This window comes from Lepisosteus platostomus, chromosome 4, assembly GCF_059453375.1.
Source record: "Lepisosteus platostomus isolate fLepPlt1 chromosome 4, fLepPlt1.hap1, whole genome shotgun sequence".
Lineage (NCBI taxonomy): Eukaryota > Metazoa > Chordata > Actinopteri > Semionotiformes > Lepisosteidae > Lepisosteus > Lepisosteus platostomus.
The window spans coordinates 26,285,066-26,304,956 of record NC_142614.1 but is presented as its reverse complement, the minus strand read 5'-3'; the positions used below and the strand labels follow the sequence as shown (position 1 = coordinate 26,304,956).

General features: G+C 38.3%; 1 protein-coding gene across 2 annotated transcripts; it reads right to left on the bottom strand.

The window, feature by feature from the left end:
• Positions 1 to 2,438: 2,438 nt before the first annotated feature.
• pofut3 (protein O-fucosyltransferase 3) lies at positions 2,439 to 18,492 on the bottom strand. Of its 2 annotated transcripts, XM_088629220.1 has the most exons (5): positions 18,120 to 18,492; positions 17,176 to 17,319; positions 15,953 to 16,232; positions 4,640 to 5,475; positions 2,439 to 3,551 (listed from the first exon to the last, which is right to left on the bottom strand). In XM_088629220.1, exons 2-5 carry the CDS (start codon positions 17,212 to 17,214, stop codon positions 3,303 to 3,305), a joined length of 1,404 nt encoding a protein of 467 aa, XP_088485346.1. In that variant the 5' UTR covers positions 17,215 to 17,319; positions 18,120 to 18,492; the 3' UTR covers positions 2,439 to 3,302. The 2 variants fall into 2 exon arrangements, with proteins under 2 accessions (XP_088485346.1, XP_088485345.1); XM_088629219.1 differs by lacking the exon at positions 17,176 to 17,319 and having other exon boundaries at positions 18,120 to 18,488.
• Positions 18,493 to 19,891: the final 1,399 nt, after the last annotated feature.

The window sequence follows — 19,891 nt, the reverse complement described above, 5'->3', positions numbered from 1 at the left end:
CGTGGGACAGCAGAGCCACACACAATTAGGAGGCAAGTGGCTTGATCTTATGCAGTCTCATTAATCATTTATTCCCAGCTGTTTTAAACAAATCAAGTAGATAAATGAACCAGGCTGCATTAATATTGAGGAGTATCATAAACACCATGGACCCATGTACAAACCTATACGTTAACCTTCTCTATGTACAGTAGCACAGATGGGGAATCCTGGGCCTGAGGAGTTGGTTTTCATTCCAGCTACTAAAGACCTAAATCATCGTTTATTATTCGATTTAGTAGCTTCTTCTAGCTCGCCAGGAGCTGGTGCTTTGAAGAGATGTTTGCAGTGGTTCTCCAGGACTAGAATTACTGATGACTACTATATACAAAGTCAAATGTTTTCAACTGTGATAAATTTGAACTGTTGCTTTACAATGAAAAATGAAATTCTATTCAGAAATCCCAGACAGTTCCCCATTTTTCACAAGAACCCATTAATGATTAATTTACACAACTGAAACGGATTTATACGGGGAAGCATTAAAATTGTAACAAATGTGTATTGGAACACATAGCGCTTGTTGCATTTTTAATGCCTCTTGTTGTATTTTACAATGGAATCCACTGATGTTCAAATGCAACCACTCAGATATTCATTCCAATAACTTTCTTCAGAATTAATGTTTTCATTCTAGCACAAGTACATTTAGTATACTACTTTTAATGCGAACAGATACTAAAACAAGACATGATTAGTGATATGATAAAATATATAAAGCCAATTTTAGCTTTGTACAAGCATCTCTCTCTAGAAACTGAAAATACAGTAATATAAGAAAGTGGATTTCAATGTCACATGGTACTATAGTATGTTCCTTAAATACTGTAACTTGGTGTATTTACATTCAACAATATGGTTCAGATTTCATCTGCTATATTTATAAATAAAATATGTCATATGTTACTACCCTGTGGAATAATTAATTCTGTGTTATTGTATATCAATAATTCTTATCCAGCTTGTTACTCTATGTGCAACTAAGAAGTTCTATCAGGATTTCTATTCAGTAAAAACCTTTTGTCAAATCTTGATGAAGCTATAGTATACTATTGCTTAGAAAAAGCCCACAATGAAGTGAAATGAGAAATGAAAAGGGAAATAGTTTTGACAAACTTATTTCTTATGTTTCTGTTCTGCTCTGTGGCCTGTTAAAAGTTCTCCCTCAATTCCTCTGGTTTATGTGCTGTGTAGGTCCTCTCCTTTATGCAAAGCATTGTCAAATTCAAACCACTACATAAATGTAAGTTGTTATTATTATAGGAATTAAGGTATTACATTATTATATTTTCTTGGCTTCCTTTGTGGACTAACATCTACAAAAAACTCTGTCCTAGGCTTCCCTCTAATAATAATAATAATAATAATAAAATAATTATTACTTACACTTATAAAGCGCTTTTCTGTACACTCCACTCAAAGCGTTTTACAAATCCACCTGGATGATGCAACGGCAGCCATAGTGCGCCAGAACGCTCACCACACATCAGCTATCAGTGGGGAGGAGAGCAGAGTAATGAAGCCCATTCATAGATAGGGATTATTAGGAGGCCACAATTGGTAAGGACCAAAGGGAAATTTGGCCTGGACGCCAGGGTTACACCCCTACTCTTTTCAAGAATTTTTTTATGACCTATGAGGGTCAGGACCACGGTTTTACATCTCATCCAAAGGACGGTGCCTTTTTACAGTATAGTGTGCCCATCACTATACTGGGGCATTAGGACCCACATAGACCACAGGGTGAGCACCCCCTACTGGCCCCACTAACACCTCTTCCAGCAGCAACCTTAGTTTTCCCCAGGAGGTCTCCCATCCAGGTACTGACCAGGCTCACACCTGCTGAGCTTCAGTGAGTTGCAAGGTGATATGGCTGCTGGCAACAGGGGGCTTGTGAAGCCTGATCACATGAAAGCCATGAAGGACAGCAAAAATATTGTGCACCAGACACTTTATTAAGCCACCTCTTCTGTACACCCAACAAAAACTCTCCACCAGATACCATAGTGACACCCTTCACATACTGTACCATCAATCGATTTTTAACACCTTCTTCCAATTCAGGATTGCAAGGCAGGGAACACACTGGATGGGACGCCAGTTGATCACAAGTCAGGCACACAGACACACCTAAGGCCATTTTTTTCCAGAAGCAATTACCTAACATGTTTTTGGACTGTGGGGAGGAAAGCTGAGCACCCAGAGGAAACCCACAAGAACTGAGGGATGTCATACAAAATCCACACTGGTAGCACCTCAGCTCAAGGGCCTGCAAGGCAACAATTTGCCAACCCCTTCATATATCAAATAGTATAGTCTACATTAACCACATATGTGGTCTGAGCCCTCCACTAATTAGTAGTGTTGAATACTTTTGAGAATCAAAATTACTAGCATGGTTTTTCATCAATTTTTATTAAAGTTTATTTTGTGTTATAAAAGGCATGAGCAGTCAAGTATTGTAATGTTAAAATTAAAAAAAAATATGTAATGAAAAATACATCTTTTCTTTATTTACAATATTTAAAAAACATATAAAAAACAGAATGTGATCTTTGTAGTAGTTTGCCAAATATTTTTTGGAGTCTTTAGTTTACAAACTGCCATTTACAAACAAAATGAAAATAAACTTTTCTTTGAATCCAAGGCATTTCCATAACTTTTTAAAATATTTTTTTTTCTTGAAACACCTTTTAGTCAAATGATACAATGATGATACAAATGTTCTTTAGAAAGAATTCACTCTTCTGAAGAAGCAAAAAGCACGAGCACTTTCCCCTTACTTTACTGTACCTGTGTATTGGAATTTCTTCACATTTGTGTTGTAAAAAACACAGCAGTATATTCAGAAAGATATATTGACAGTGTGCGATATGCACTCAGATACAGTACCTTTATCTCAAATATCCAAAGCATGTCAAAATATAAATGGTTGTTTCATAAGACATAATTGAACTTAAGCATCAAATGTGTTATAATACTGTATGTCAATAACAGTTCAAACTTTACAAGAGTAGAATCACCATCTGAACTTTTTGCCATTTCCTTTTCATATTTTTAGTGACAGGTACTGTACATGGTGATAATGCAACCTTTCCATCACTACTTGCTTCTTTGGTTTGGTCCCACATTTGCAAACAGTCATCACCCGGGTCATCTTAAATAGAAAGACCAGCTTTTGCCTTAAGCACAGCTGACATTATATGATGAGGACATGATAGTGATCATTCTGAACTAATAATGTCTTATCCTTGCAGCTGAAGCTATTCCCAAACAGATCTGTCATAATTATTATTAAACACCACTTTCCAAAACTCCACCTCTGTGAAACGTTTATTCCTTTCAACCAAGAGTTTCAGTGCTCGAGCCTCTTTCTTGGATTGCTCAAAGCTGGGCTTCCATATTTCTCTCAGAGAGTTGGTGCTCACGGGGCCAGATGAGAAGGTGAAGGACTTAGGGGGTGGGCAGCTTAGGTGGTTTGCCTCTGCCTGCCATGTTCTTGGTGTCAAGCCCTGTAAATCAAGATAAGAAAACACATATCTGTTACTACAGCTCAATCCTTGAATCTTATTTAAAAAAAAAAGGTACATCAAGACGAGCAGCAGTAGATTAGAAACCTTACACCATAAAGGCCCATTGGGTTCCAGTCTAAAATAAAAAACAAAGAATATGATGCTGGAAATGTTCCGTTTTAGAAATATAGGAAACGCTATTTAAAAAAAAACAACTTACTCCATAAAACAGCTCATGTAATGACAAAAAGTTGTGAAAGTAAGGAACAAGCTAAACAGTCAGACTGTCAAAACCAATTCCCTGCCTTCTGTCAAAAATATCTGGATGAGATCAATTATCTACTAACAATCATACAGACTAGATTAGTTGAATGGCTCCTCTTTGTAACTATTCTAACGGTCTTGTATACTTAATGGTCACAGTGTATTTAATTAAAAAAATAGATAATACAAATTCACCAGATTTCTTCATACATACTTTCTTCATTTGCTATAAATACGTTAATTAAAAGGAACCTCTTTTAAGCTGATGGTGTTAAGATCAAGGAAAGTATTAATTACAGTGAATGTAAGGTACAGTAACTGTCCTTTTCAGAGCATTAGAAAGCAGAAGTGTATAACAAGATTTCTGATTCTACAGCTCATATAAAGATAAAAGTTTTAGATTCTGTGTTTTCTAAACAAATGTTCGTTGAAAAAATATCTCAACTTGACCTTTGCATTTGGTATTTTCTAAATGCTTTAGAAATAACTTATTTTGAAGAATTATTGAGTAAACTAGAATAAATCTCTGCTGTCATGTTTCACCTGTTACAGTGAAAATATTAAAAGGACAGGGGACTTGATTTTATTGAAAATAAATGACAGAAACTATCAAAATACTTTTCATATATATTATACTTTCTTAAAATGATATGAAATATGTAAGACAAATGTTGATTTCTAATTGTGGGACTTCAAATTGGCAAAAGGAATTAAACTACAATGATAATAATCACACCTGAATTAAGAAAATCATTTAAATTTGACATGAAGCACAATTCCTTACATTCTAATTCAAACATAATATTTTACTTGACATAATATACCTTTTTTCTCCTTATGATGTTTTCCCAAACCCTAGTGCACACCATGCACTCAAATGCGTCAATGTAGTTATCTTGGGAAATATCCTGAACGCCCCACTTGCGTTCTCTCATATGAGTCAGAAGATTACGGTTGGAGATGTCGCCTTTCTGTTTCCATTCCAGGTATGCCTCATACTCCTTGTCATTCTCATCGAGGCTGTTCAAGTACTGAGCTAGTTTAAGAGGGGGCTCATCGGGATTAACTATGATAGCACTTCTGTTGCTGGGAAGCCACTTGGCAACAGAAGGGGACCCATAGTAGACAGGGACTACTCCCAGCTTGAGGGGTCTCCAGAGCTTCTCAGTAATGTAATCATCACAGACTGCATTTTCAAAGGCAAGGATGAACTTGTACTGGGCGAGAATCCTGTAGAAGCCACGCTCCTCCATGGCCATTGGGTTATTTAAGTGCGGGGGCAAGTTTCTGTTATGTAGGCACTCCCCATAGGAGTCTACCTTAATGTACTTCATCAGCTCACGCACATAAGTGTCTCTGTCTGAAGGGGGGTCACAGTCTGATTGCACATAGACCAGGGGAGCCAGTTTTCCCCTCAAGCTGTTCTTCAGGGACAGGGGGACCAAGTAACGGCGGGACATCAAGGCCTCCACACTTTCCAGGTACTGTGTGGTGAGAGGCATGTGGGAATGGTGACTGAACGTTGCGGTGTGATTAAACAGAGAGACCGAGGCCGTGTGGAAGAGCTTGTAGTTGTTTTTAGGAGACTCTTCATGGAAAAGGGCCCAGTGATGATGACGTTTCCGTGGTAGAGGGAGGCTTTCTATGTTGAAGTCCGTGCCTGAAAAATGGAAATAGAAATATGAACAGAAAGGAAATAAAGAGCAGTTAATTAAATGAGCATATTGAACTACTTTGAATATTTTAAACAAAATACAGATTTTCTAAAATAAATAAAATGGAAGCAGATATATTTATTGCCTGCATTTTCCAACTAAAACAAATATTTGGTGTGTTCATATGTCAAAAATTGGTCACAAAAGAAGAAACTTAATCATTTCAGTCTGTATGCACATAGGACTCTAACCAAGTTAAACAATTAAACACATAATGATATTTGTTTTCTGGATTTGCATGATATAAACAACTGCTTCTCAGTTCTTCTGTTTTTACAATTTCTCCTAGGGTCCTGTTTCTAAAATCAAATACAAAATAATCTCAATCAAAATACCCTTTGAAGGCTTATCTGTCAGCTTTGTAAAACCATTTTAATAAGAGTAAAAATGTCAATAGCAATCCATTGTATACTCCCTTTCAATTAACCCCTTTGAAAAAAAATTGTTTGCACAATTAGGTGATGGACTGCATTGACATTTCTCACTTTGAAAAGAATGGGTCACTTCAATTAGCAAATGGTGCCAATACAGAACAAGAGCATGACCTCTAAAATCTCAGAAGATTCAGCTTGCATTACAAGTATGGAACATCTAATATAGACGTACAGAAGGCTTAATTTCGCAGTCAAAATTATTACCTGTTAACACTTGGAGTGAAACAGAATTAAAAAAAAATATCCATTGTTTAAAATAATTGACTGATGTTAGATGATAATAATAAAATTTTCTCCTGTGATGTACAAACAATAGTGACAGCTTTTTTAAAACTCAGGGATTTTAATGTTTTTAAACATTCATGTTAATTCAGCAGATGTCACTCTTTTGAAAGTGCAGGAATGCCTTATTTGGAAGACACAGGTAACAAGCTCCCTCTTGTGTTAAGTCTGCATAACGGAATAGATATTTTATAATGCAAAAGGTCAGTACCTAATGAGGTGGTCCATTTTTTTGTGATATAATAGGTCTGTATGTAACTATACTGTGTTTCCACTGAGCTTCACACTCAAAGGCCTATGGATGTCAAGCAAGCTGTCAGACAAAGCATTGTCCAGGACTATCACAGGGCCATGGAACACTAATCTATGATCTTCTCAGCATGTCTTTGGAAAAGTAGGAGGAAACTGAAGGAACTAGCAAAAAACTGGCAAATATTGGGAAATCATGCAAAATCCCCACAGACAGCTAAGAACAATGAGCTACTCTACCTTTGTATGCATCATAACACTAAGAGTGTTATAATCAAATATTGGTGAAAGGGTCTAATACAGAAAACTCCTCTTATCCCAGCTAACATTTTACAAACCCAAGTCTCATAGATCTTCTCCTGACTTTGAGGAAGAGACTCTGCCTGAATAAATGTGAAGAACAGGGTCACATTTATGAACTCACTTTCCAACTGAAAAGTGGGATACAAGTTGTCTTGTTAAAGGTATAAAAATCCTCCAAGATAACACATGGCCAAATTAATTCTAGACTGTAGTCAATCACATGTTATACAGTATCTCTACTTTTTCCCTGTGAAATCTTAAGCAATCCTATTTTTTCCAGTAGATCTAATTGGTCACAAGATTTGATTGGCTAAAATAAATGACTCCGGTCTTAGAGAAATACTCTAGAGATATGTCTGTGTCTGTGAGCAGATCATCAATTGTCTTTGTATGCCAGACACTGGTTGCACTCTGATAATTCCTCCAGCTTAAAAACCCCAGTCTTGGCAGGCCATATGAGAAAATCAGACTTGTTTTCACACCAGTCTATAATTACATGACTTTGGGTAGCAATATGGTTTTTAAAATAAGGTTTGATTAACAGTGTCCATAGAGAATGAATGTTTGAATTAAAAACTGAATGAAATTAGTCATAAGAACACAGTTGGTGCTACAATCAAGAGATATCAAGTTATTTAGGCATAATTGGCAAATAAGAATTAAAAATGTACAGTGATCTCCATAAGTATCAAAACAGTGAAGTCAAAAGTACTATTTTCGTTGTATACTCTAGCAACTCAGAATTGAGATGAAAAGATGAATGAAGCAAAAGTACAGAATGTCACCTTTTATTTCTGTGCATATACTGCATGCTGTACTGTTTTAGAATAATAGCACTTTTTGTGTTCCATCCCTCGATTTTAGGTAACCATAAGTACTGGGACAAATTAACAAAGTCAATTAGCAGTATCATAAAAATATACATAATATATATATACTAGTATAAATAAAGTAGTATAAAACTCTGCATGTGTAACAAATATACCCCTGCGTATAACAGGGATCTCAGCTGCCCGGGCTGAGGGAGCTCTCCTTTAGCTCAGCAGGCAAGTTCCCTGTTGCGTGATGCTGGAGACCCGGTTTAGTGCATAGGCAGTGAGGGACAAACTGGCAGAGCAGGAGCGGCAAAGGCAGAAACCCCAAGAACGTTACACATGCAATATCTACATCAAGCCTGCGACCCACCAACATTACCAAACTCTTGATTTGTTCTTTTGAGATGCTTTGCCAAGCCATTGCTGCCGCCATTTTCAGTTGCTGTTTGTTTTGGGGGACATCAGTCAGCAACTGAAATGCATGCTCAGTTGGATTTAAATCAGGACACTGACTTGGCCAGTCTGAGTCTTTCCCCTTTTTTTCCCCCTGATGAACTCCTTTGTGCTGCCAGTGTGTTTTGGGTCATTGTCTTGCTGCCTGATGAAACACTGACTAATGAGTCTGGAGGTATTGTCATGTCATTGTCATTCTGCTGCTACCGTACAATCGTTAGTTACTTCATCAATAAAGACCAGTGAGCCTGTTCCAATGGCAGCCATGCACTGTATGCCCAAGCCATGACACTACCTCTACTGTGTCACACATGAAGTTGATCTTTTGCAATTTGTTACTTTCTCAACACTTTCACCTTGCCATCTCTTTGGTAGAGGTTTATCTTTGCCTCATTTGTCCATCATACCTTGTTCCAGAAATTAACTGGCTCATCTCTGTACTTTCTAACAAATTACAATCTGGCCTATATCTGCATCTTGCATTTTTATAATTCTGCTGTCAAAGTCCTCCACGATCAGTAGGTTGTGATACCTTCACCCCTGCACTGGTGGTGATTTCAGAGACAGTTGTTTTAGTGGTGTTATTCACAGCTCAGATATTTTTCTATCATCAACTGCAGTTGTTTTCCACGGCCAGCCTGGTCACTGCTGATTGCTAAATACACCAGTGATTTCCTTCTTTTTCAAGATATTCGAAATTGCTCATTTTTGTTGATTTTGCTAGGCACGGTTTCTGTGCTATGGTTCTGATTAAGTTCTTTCAGCATCCAAATCGCTTGCTTTTCTTTCGTAGACAGTTCTCTAGTCTTCATCTCGGTTAAGGCCTACTGAATGCAAAGGCAGACACTACTGTATAAGGCTAAAACCAACACTACACATTCACAGCTCTTTAATGTGTGCACAATCACACAAGAAACACCTGGCGGCCAATTGTCCACCTTAAATTGTGGATTGAATACAACAAGTGCTATTATTCTAAAATGGTACAACATACAGATGCAGCCATTCAAAATGAGCGGTAAAAACCCGCGGTACAGTAACCAACCCGCAGGGCACCGTAGGGCACCGCAGGGCAAGTGATTGGCTGGCCAAAATGACCGACAGGGGCACTCGTGGTGCATTGGTTGGTAGTGAAAAGATTTAATCATTTAATGTCTTTACTGTGCACATTTTAATCCGCTTAGTTTTGAATATTTATATGGAATTTTACCACTAAAGGGAAATTTTAGTAGCTGAGCATAAAAAGAAGAGGAGCATAACGCATCTGAAGGTCATAAACGATATTAATTTAGGAACATAAACATTACTGTATGTACATAAACTGTACTGTGTATGGCTGGTCTTGATAGTTTAAAGAAAAAATACACACAAGTCTTCCATTTCTCCCTAAACATTTTAAGCATGAAAGTTTTATGAAACGGTACCCAAATATGTGATTGCTGTATAGAATGAATTTTAATTTTTAAAAATTATTTAACACGAAAATTAAGCTGTTTACATCTTCCGCCTGAGAACAGTCACACGTTACTACCCAACGCAGAAACACAGCCACTAACTAGCAAAGAGAGGACATTAGCTAGCCAATATGATAAAGAAATAAATGATTATTTTGTTTATTTCTTTTGCACATTTATTTGAACATTTCCATCGATTGTACAAGCACTTGGAAACTGTCCAATCCCTAGTTCATCAAGCATTTACCGGTCTGGCGCCGGTCTGTGTCTTCTAGGATATAATGCCAGCGAACTCTTGTTTTTATGTCCACTATAACTACGCTGGGCAAACGTTCTGAGGTCAAATTCTTCCAGCACGGGGGTACCTTTAAAGCGGAGACGACGGCACCGACATTTTTTGGCGCGCCTTCTCTTTAAAGCCCTGGCCAAATATGAAGACAGTACGTACAGTTATAATTCAAACGGAATTAAAAACTACACATCCCAGTTACCATGGTGGTGCTTGTGATCATTGCGTTTAACCAACGAAACAGGGCGAAAAATCAGTCACATGACTTTGGGGCAGAGTTTCGAAAGCTTAACCTATCAGCAACAAAGCGAAATTTACATGATAGGCTACCTCAAACTGTCAGTTACACGACTGTGTATGTGCAAAACATCAGTATTTACTGCTATTAATTACTGTACGATTTATAGTTGAAATCTGAGCCTAGATATAAAGTTAGATATAAAGTTAAAATCTCGACAAAGCAATGTAGGAAATACAGAGAAAATAAATCCTTTCTGACATCTAAAATCAGTTTCGATCAAGGTCTCTAAAACGAACAAGAAAAAGAGGATTTTCGGAGGGCAATTACGCTGTGTTTATATAGAATAAGTGATTTATGAGCAATCTAATTTCTTGTTCGTTTAAAACAGTGAAATGTCAGCTGCAAAAGATCGCACCAGAAACAGCACTCTCTCTGCCTGTCATAGACGTTCAGGAAAGGCTGAATGAAGTCATGTCAAGTACAATAATTCGGTGATCAATGTAGTGGCGAGGCTTAATAATAAGAAAGAATTAAGTGTTTCTGAGCTTTCCCAAATTAGGCCCCATTTCTCTGTTCATCTCTGTGGTGCAGCCACAGAGAGACTATTCATGCAGGGTGATTTAAGGTCCTAGGACAGCTCCCAAAGGGGGATGCACTTAGCTAAGCCTGGCTATCATGATCAATGGTCATCCATTGGCGCCTATCTGTCTAGGGAGTGCCAGATGGACATCTGGACTGCATTCCTAAGTGTCAGGAGTAAGTGACTCATATCTCACCTTGATCAACCAATCAGGGACTGGTAGGGCCGAGTAACCCACGTGGGACTCTGATGCCCATGGAACTTTCAGCCAATCAATGAGCTGAAGTTCCTCCAGGTAAAAACAGGCAACACAGAGATTCGAAGATTCAGAAGGGATTCAGTGGAGAATTCTGTGGACTTTTCCTAAAGGGAATTCAAAGGAGAATTCCAGGGCAGGACGGCCCAGGAGCAGAAGGCTCCCAAGGGCAGGACATTCTCGCAGCGCGCCTCCTGACCATCCTGAGACTCAGCCTGGACAACCACGGAACGCCCAGTGTGTACGAGTGCCAGAACTTTCCTTTGTTCTAAGAGTCTAGAGTGGAGGTTGCCAGAGAGTAACCAGCAGCAGGCCTCGTGAACAGGTCGGAACTGTGGACAGCTGAATCACGATTCAGAACTAGCTCTTCATCAGGAACGAACCGGTCCTCTTCCTGACTTGCTGGGACCCACAGTCATCTTTTCTCCTGTGCACAAACTTTGCTAGTTAAAGCCAACACTAACTAGCCGGTCAGTGAGCATCAGCAGCGCACCGTCGCAAGCCGCACAGCACAGCCTGGCACCGAGCCAGAGAGCGCGGATTGGACAGCAACAGCCTGCAACTGTTTCTTTGTGCCCGCAGGAGATCTGAATCCCCAGAAATTGGATGAGTATTTAACTTCAATGCATTACAGCTCGGGAATTCAATTGTTATCCCAACCAGTTGATATTAATTTAATTCCTAAGAGTTATGTACTTGTTTTGAGTATCTAATGTAGAAGTTATAACCAAGTTCATTTATGAAACGGTCTTAATGAATGATATACTGAACGTATGTCCTCTTGATGTGTAACACTTTGTAACTGACTGAATATATACCTTTTGTATTCTGATAACCCTCTCGATAAGATCTGTTAGGTTTACATGCATATTTTATGTATTAATAAATGTATCCTCGTGTATTAGTACCTGTGTGTGTGCGTTGTTTGAGTTATGTCGCATGGTTGGATTCTAAAGCCATCAAAAGAATCAACTTTGTGATTTACTGCTACAATTAATAATTGTCTCAGTAAATGCCCAAACCCTACAGAACTGGTGCCTTCAGAGAGCCACTACATTTAATTTTGCTACGGCTATGATTACATATTTGGCGTCCCTGAGCCGGTTTTCTTACATCAATAATAACAGTTGTAGGACAGTATATAAGGAGGATAAGGATTTTGAAGTTGACTCGAAATCTGGTAGGTAACAAGTGCAAGGACTTGAAAACAGGAGTAATCCCTGATAGGATTCTTGCTGTCATATTCTCAACATATTGAAGATTGCTCAGTGTGGATTTAATTTCCCCAGTGAACAGGATGTGCATTTATTAATTCTAGAAAAAAAGCCTTTCTTGATTTCTCTAGTTCTTAGTTTCTCTAGTTCCCTTTAAAATAAACTATTATTCCACAATGCAGAGTATTACATGGCCAGTATTTACACATGATATTTGTGATTTAAAGAAATTAACACAAGCAGCTTTTGGAGATTTAAGTGTTGGCTGAGTTATTGCAGGATAAAAGACTAGAGATGTTGGCAAGAAGAAGATAATTTGGGGAAAGCTGAGGAATACACTTATAACAAGAACACTTCCTAATGGGGTTAGGCATACTTTTGATGAAGATGATGAAGTTAACAGACTATATGTTTACATAGATACTGAAATAAGGATTGTATTTTAGATTATGTGTAGTTGCTGGCATTGAACTGTGTGTTGGATGCACATGAATTGAAGGAATGGGCAAACATAGCTGATGCGGATCCACAGAGCCAGCATATTAAGATGTTTATAATTAGAGGCAATTTGTTTAAATAACTAGGTATGGATACTGATGTGCAAGAGAGGTGGAAAGGCTGTTTCCTTAAGCCAGCACTATAAAATATTTTATTCTCAGTGAGATGCTGCCATTTCATAGTGGGTTTCTAACACTGTGTATAGTTCCATCCACACAGTGCCTTTACTTCCATTTCTAATCTCTTTATCCAGTACAGAGGATTTGGAGCCTATCCCAGTAAGCAACGGGCACAAGGCAGAATACACCCTGGACATAGTGCCAGTCCATCACAGGACAGACAGACACAAACACACACACACCAGGGCCAGTTTTCCCATAAACCAATTAACTTACCAGTATGTTTTGGAGTGCGAGAGGGAGTCATATCACACATATGGAAAAAAACCATGTAACCCAGAGAGAACATGTAAACCCCACACACACAGGATGGCAGGAATTGAACCTAGGACCCCAGTTCTGCAAGATAGCAATGCTAACCACTTCGCCACCATTATAAATGGATGGATATCTTAGTTATCTTTCTAGTTCACAGGTTTGCATGCATAATTTAATTTTGAAAGCCACTGAGACATCAGGTACTACTGTTGTATTTATGAAAAAGAAACAAAACAAAAAACATACTAACAACTGTGCCATCCTACTCCTTAGTTAATACATTTTATTATTCATAAACAGTTAGCATTGTTAGCAAAATATTTTGAATTATATTTAACCCTATTTTTTCTTTAGTTTTGTATTTAACTTATTATATGATAGTCAGACTTAATGTATATTTGAACAATGAAAATATATTTTTACAAGATTTTACATTAAGCACTTAAAATTAATATGGTTAATAATAGTAAACTGTAACATGCTGTAACAAGATCGGTTAAACTGCGAAGAAAATGCTTTCAGAGAAAATGTTTCAGGTGTGAAGAACATAGATCTCCAATGCAATTTCAACCAAACCTGTTCCCACACACCCTGCCCCCACTACCATTAGAATATACACAAAGCACTGAAATCTTTCGAGCTAATGATCAGGTGACCCGAGAGAGAGCGAGAGAAACACCAAGGGGTGCGGAACCAGGGAACTATTTACATGGAAAACGGGCGATCTCCCCAGACTGTCCGCCCGTTTCACTGTTACCTGGATACCTCTTTATTTAGAACTCACTAACACTGATTTTTAGTTTAGAAGAATTCAAGTAGGGTTTTAGATGAAAGGCAGCGACCTTAATCAAGCCCAAATCATAATTGAACCCATTCAGAGCCTACATTACATTTTAGCGTTTCATTCTGAGCAGAAGACCCTCACACCTGAAGAAGGGGGGGGTGTCTTTCGCTGGAAATCTCGCCTGCTTCTACTTTACGAGTACAACCCCCTCTCTGCCGGAGTGCTGGCTGTGACGAATTAAACCGGTTTCACAGGTTTCAATCACAGACCATGTGACATGGGAGTCAGGAAACTAACACACAAGCGCCACCGGATTTGATAACGCTATAAAAACGCTATAAAATAATGTGACTAGGCACAGAACAAGTTTACAGCACAGTACAATAATAAATGCTGACCATGACTTTAGAAGCATAAATTGCCTTACACTCAGATCAGGAGACGTGAGAAACTGCTTCACCAATTTCATCAGAAAGCTTACATAGACTAGATTGTGCAAGCCCAAGGTAGAATTTAGTCTAAGACACCAAGAACATCCCTGTTCTCAGAAACAGTCCCATGTATATTATGAGTGGCTGTTTAAGACATGTGAACATTGGTTTTATGTTGAGACTGCAATGTTTGTTATGTTTCCTTTGCTTGGACCTACTGTATTATGTATTTATTTAAAAAAAAAAATCCGTTTGTATTTGTCATTTAAAGGAAATTCATCCATTTTTGGGAATATTAATAAAGGACAAAATATCTACCTACAGTACCACCTGTTATAAAAATTATATTTCCTGAAAGGTAAGTCACATTATAAGGGTTCTTCCTGTCACAAAAAAAAAACTTTTGTTCCACTACATTGTAGCAACTAGTTACGAATGTTGAGAGAGATGTCCCGTTTCACAAGATTATTTCTAAATCCTGCTCACCTAGACAAAGGGTCTTCACTTCATATTCTTTTTCTCCCCTTATCACCCTCACAGTGGGCTCCTTCCACCTAATGGCCTCATGGTTATGTCTTTATTAATTCAGCCATGTGAATACAACAACAAATCTGAACCTAATTGCCTTTCATTAAAATCACTTACCATAGGGTTTCTTTTAAACATGCTGAGATAAGACATGTAAAATAAAATCAATAACAGTGTACAATAAAGCCATAACCAGATTTTATGTATCCATAAAAGTGACGTTACAGTACAATATGATCTTATCTATGACTAAATATAACCCACTTCTCTTACTAAATATAACCTGCTCAACCTGTAGAAGGAAAGGCATGCTCAGACAGGTTCAACAGATTGCACTACCACCCGTACTAAGAGGTCTTCCTAACAATCAACGAGAACACGGACATAGTTTTAACTTGCTTGGCATCGGGAGTGACAGCCCACCATGAGATTTATGCTATGAGTGTCAGGAGCAGTTCTTTCCGGGCCCTATGCGGACGACACGATCCGGAAGGTGAAGAAACAATAGGGAAAAATATCATGCAGGAGTGGGTCAGGAGACAGGGGGGCGTGTCCGAAGTGAACAAGTGTCCAGGGGAAGTGAGTCCGGGGCAAACAATCCAAGCATAAATCCAAAAGGGAAATCCAAAATAGGAGGCAGAGTCCAAGACCAGGGGATCCATCCAAAGTAATTTAAAAAACAGAACCGGGTCGGGACCGGCGGGACAGGGAATCAGGAACAGGAAACTAAAACCATAACGGAGCCAGACGCAGCAGGACCCCGGGCTCTCACGAAACGGGATTCAATGAGAAGCCCCGGGCAAACGCCTGCGTCTGGCTTTAAAGGTGGAACTAAAGAGGGGCTGGAATAAGGAACAGGTGTGGGGAATGGGACAGAACGAGGAAGGGCTGGAGCGCCCTTAAGAGGAGGAGTAATGATCGTGACAATGAGAGCCTTCCAGTAGGAGAAATGCAAAGCAAGGAGCAAATATTAAGGGATGCAAGGCAATGAATTCTAGCATAGAGATGTTCATTATTTGCATGTATATGGTACTCTGTCTGGCTTAACAACAGATTAGAATTTCAGTAAAAACATAAATAAAACTGTACATAGAGCAGCTGCTTAACAGTAAAGGAGAAACAAATCTTGTTCTCCTTGTTTAAAACCACCTCAGCTTGAAATGATGATACTCACCATAAAACAGGAATGCCTCTGTATTCTTATGATCATAGTAGGTCTTGTTAATGGTGAAGAAACACTTGTTCTTTCCACAGGTCTCAAGTCTGCTTGTTTCACCAGTAAGGAGTGACCACCACACAAGGATGGGATACTGTGTGCTTGATTCAGCCAGTCCCTTCATACTGGTCACTTGTTTATTGTGCTTTAAGACTTGCTGTTGACTACCCTCTTGTCGGTTTCCTTTTATAATGGGTTCCTGTGTTTTCTTTTCAAACTGTCCCAGCTCCACAACCACCTGAGTAAAGAAAAGAGATTCAGGAATCACCAATATGATTTTTCTTTATTAAATCACAATTATAAAGTCTACAGTATATATATATATCTCATATATGTATTGAACAAACACATAAGATGAAGAAAAGTCTTTAAAAGAATAAGAAATGCAAAAGAGCTTTAAAATCAGACTGGTCTTTGCTCTCTCCTAGAGCCTGGGTCAATCATGAATTTCTGTGATACCCCATTTACAGTCTCTTCACTGAATTACAGTCCTCTTGGTATTAACAACTCTTTATAGTATGTTAACAACTAACTTGCAACTCATTTTCAAAGCTCAGTAATACTAAACATGAAACCACAAATCAATAGTCTATTCTTTAAGTCCACTGACCTCTGAATTGAACTCTCCCTGAACATGTTCCTTATATTGGTTAGTCTCAAATTCCAGAAATTACAGTAGTTGCACGTATTTCATTAAGTCACTACTTACGTATAGTTCACTGGATGACACAACAATAATACCAATTAAAGAAAGTGTAAACAGCGCTTAGTAACCTATACATTACAGTCCTTTCAACAGATAAATATACCAGATATACAGGGTTAATTGTAGAATGATAGACAAACTATAGTAGCTACCAGAACATGAATAAAATGCTGGCTGGCACTGCAAACAAAACTGGAAATTTTAAACAGTGATTTTTCTCTAGCCATCTATTTCTAAAGATGACTCACATCAATAATTCACACTTCCAGGTGCATTGCATAAACATTCATCCACTTTGTCCTGGAAGACATTTGCCCAGTTGTACACGCACACATGCAAATACTGTACGCCAAATCCAACCTAGCAGATCAGACATGCTTTACCCATATTCTACAGAATTAGTGGGGCAAGGATGAATGCCTTTTAAAACCGGAACTGGTAGTTAAAAGGGTTGTTAGAAAGGATGAGAAAGTACCAGGAAGAAAGAAGGAGAAGGAGAGGTCAGTGTTTTCATCACGAAATGAAAGGAGGAGCAGCAGCAGGGTTTGAGGCGGATTGCCACAGGCAGATCAAGGGTATAGCAGAGAACTGGGAGAGAATCCTACTGAACACTGTCAGCCTGTAAACAGAAAGGATAAGGAGCAATATTGCAAGCTCGACTTAATAAAAACAGTAAAGTACATTGCAGTGTTGTACCTGTATTCTCAGTCTGTAAATATTAATAAGACCTGAATCTCACACTGAAGAGGAACTTCAGGTTATGGTTCGAAATGTTCAATTTAACTAGAACAGAATGCTTAAAATGTGTTACCCCAATTATCTGTGTAACGTTTCTCTCCGTTTATTGTTATCTCTTCCTGTAGATATATAACTTAATAGTTTTATTGTGGTCATTCAATTTATTACAAATGAGAACCTTTCCTCAGAAGAGAATTTTAAGCTACATTTAAAAAATGCATTCAGGACAAATGTACAAGCCCATACGGACAAATTATAACAGTGTAATAGTTTACATTTCATTTGCATGAATATTAGATATAATTTAATTTTTTTTAAATAATAAACCAAACCAAAATTCATAGTACGTCTACTTTGCCCAATAAACTATTATTTGTTGTTTTATATAATACGTGTAGCTCTGTGTTTGCTTTTATAATAATGCTATTGATAACTTGTGGATATGTTTTATTTATAATGTATACATTTTAAAACATTTAATAAAGCATTTGGAGAAAAGTTCTTATAAAATATGTCATTCGCGCCTGCGTAGTCTTAATATTTAAACTAAAATGTTACATTGGGCTAAAATACCTAGCAAGCATTTAATTTTTCACATTTGAAATAGACGGGATGATGCTAGCAAATGCTTCAGTTTGTTATGGATTTTAAAATGCGCATCAAAAACAAGCTCTTATGTACCTGAAGAATAACAATAAGAAAGAACAAAGTCGAGAAGAAAAGGCAGAAAGCCAAGAGCTTCTTCACACTTAGTCTTGCCATTATCGTTCGGTTTTGCAACACGGACGTAGCCTACAATTCGCGAAGTTCTCCTTACGGTACACTGCAGCTTCGTTTATTCATTAATACATTCATGGTACAGACATTAAGCCACAAAGCCCAGTTTGTTTTCAAATAGCAAAACCAATTTAACAAACTCCCGCCTCCTTCTCTCTGAATCCGCAAATGAGAGGAAAACGTTCCCTGCGTCACAGTCAGACCCTGCTTTGTATTGTCCAGCTAAGTATCAATCAGTGGCATCATGCAGTGAAGACAGCAATAAAGGATTCGGATAACTTCTTGTCATGTGACCATGTAAATCCTCGCTTTAAAGCACTACGTTTTAATACATCGTGTTCCCTCTTCCATGTTTTTTAAAGTCGACTATTTTTGGTGGAGCTGAGCTATCCCGTTTTCTGACGCCTACAGTACGAATGTAAAAACGGTCTCATGAGAGATGAAGATGGTTAATATTCGTCCTCCTGCATGTCTGAATTGTGTTTTTTTCCCGAATTTAATATCCGACCATTGAACCAGTAGGACGATGAAACCTAGCGATTTGTGTGGTTTAATGTGGAAAATCTTTATTAAAAAATCATGCAACGTTGCGTGTTCCTCCTCTTCTTCATAGTATTCTTTTTTATGACTCGAATAAAAATAAAGACACAATAATGCTCCTGTTTCAGTTAAGAAAATGTCCTTAAACCCTTCACAATAAAATAAGCATCAAATGGTATATTTGTACCACCCTAAGGAGAACTTTATGTAAATTGTCTTTTAAAAAGTGTACGCTTAACTTATGTAAAAATGTAATACTTCTTACATATAATGACATTAAATAAACTTATTGAGGTTCTTGGATTGTTTGAAAGTGCAGCATATGTATTTAATTGTTGCATTTTAGAAGAGGCATTCCCAGCTCTAGTGGTCTTGGGTGCAGGATTCAGCGGGTTTTCTATGCCTGTATAATCACTTCTCTACTTGAGGAAAGTGCAAAATTGATCCAATTAAGATTTAACTAGACCAATTTCTTCCTTCTCCACAGCCTTATGCTACTAATGATTGAAAGACGGATAGAAAAACAGCTAGACTCTGGACCCGGAGCTGGGAACGCTGCTTGTGGAGGGTTACAGCCAAGATGGTGTGGAGGTTTATTTGTAAAAAAATAAACTGCTGGATCCTGATTGGCGAATGAGGTGCTGTGCATTCAGAATGACAGGGTCTGTAGGGCTGTGTTGCTGCTGCTGTGGAAAAGGAGGACATCTGCAACACCAATGCTAAGAGTTGGCTTAATTATGAACCCCCTCTTCATCATGTCTTCAAGGGGAGATTGTTCCCGGCTCAGAGTTGCCTGTGGATATATGCTGTGAGGATTCTCCTCTGTTAGACTCCCTTCCTTGTTCTGTAAAACAAAGGGCACGCACCATGCCTTAGCTCACAGCTTCTGCTTCAAGAGTTTTAGTCTTGCGAATCCTTGCCGGCATTACACTGGTGCTAGAGAGGGATTCTCTCAGTCCTTCCTTACAGAATACCCTCCGACACTACTGTAGGTCATCCTTGCCAAATCTGGAAGACCAGACCAGGCAGTAGTGAAGAATTACGGTCTCAGTTCAGTTGACATTGTAAACCAAAAATTAAAAAATATATAAATGTGAAAAAGTCTGTGTAGCTGAGATGAGTCTGTAGGTCTGTGC

Coding starts and splice junctions, on each gene's coding strand:
- pofut3 (XM_088629219.1), bottom strand. CDS start 18,200: ATGGCAAGACTAAGTGTGAAGAAGCTCTTGGCTTTCTGCCTTTTCTTC. Junction 16,233..18,119: donor TTCTTATTGTTATTCTTCAG/GTACATAAGAGC, acceptor TTCTTTACTCAG/GTGGTTGTGGAGCTGGGACA. Junction 3,552..4,639: donor ACATCATAAGGAGAAAAAAG/GTATATTATGTC, acceptor CTTGATTTACAG/GGCTTGACACCAAGAACATG.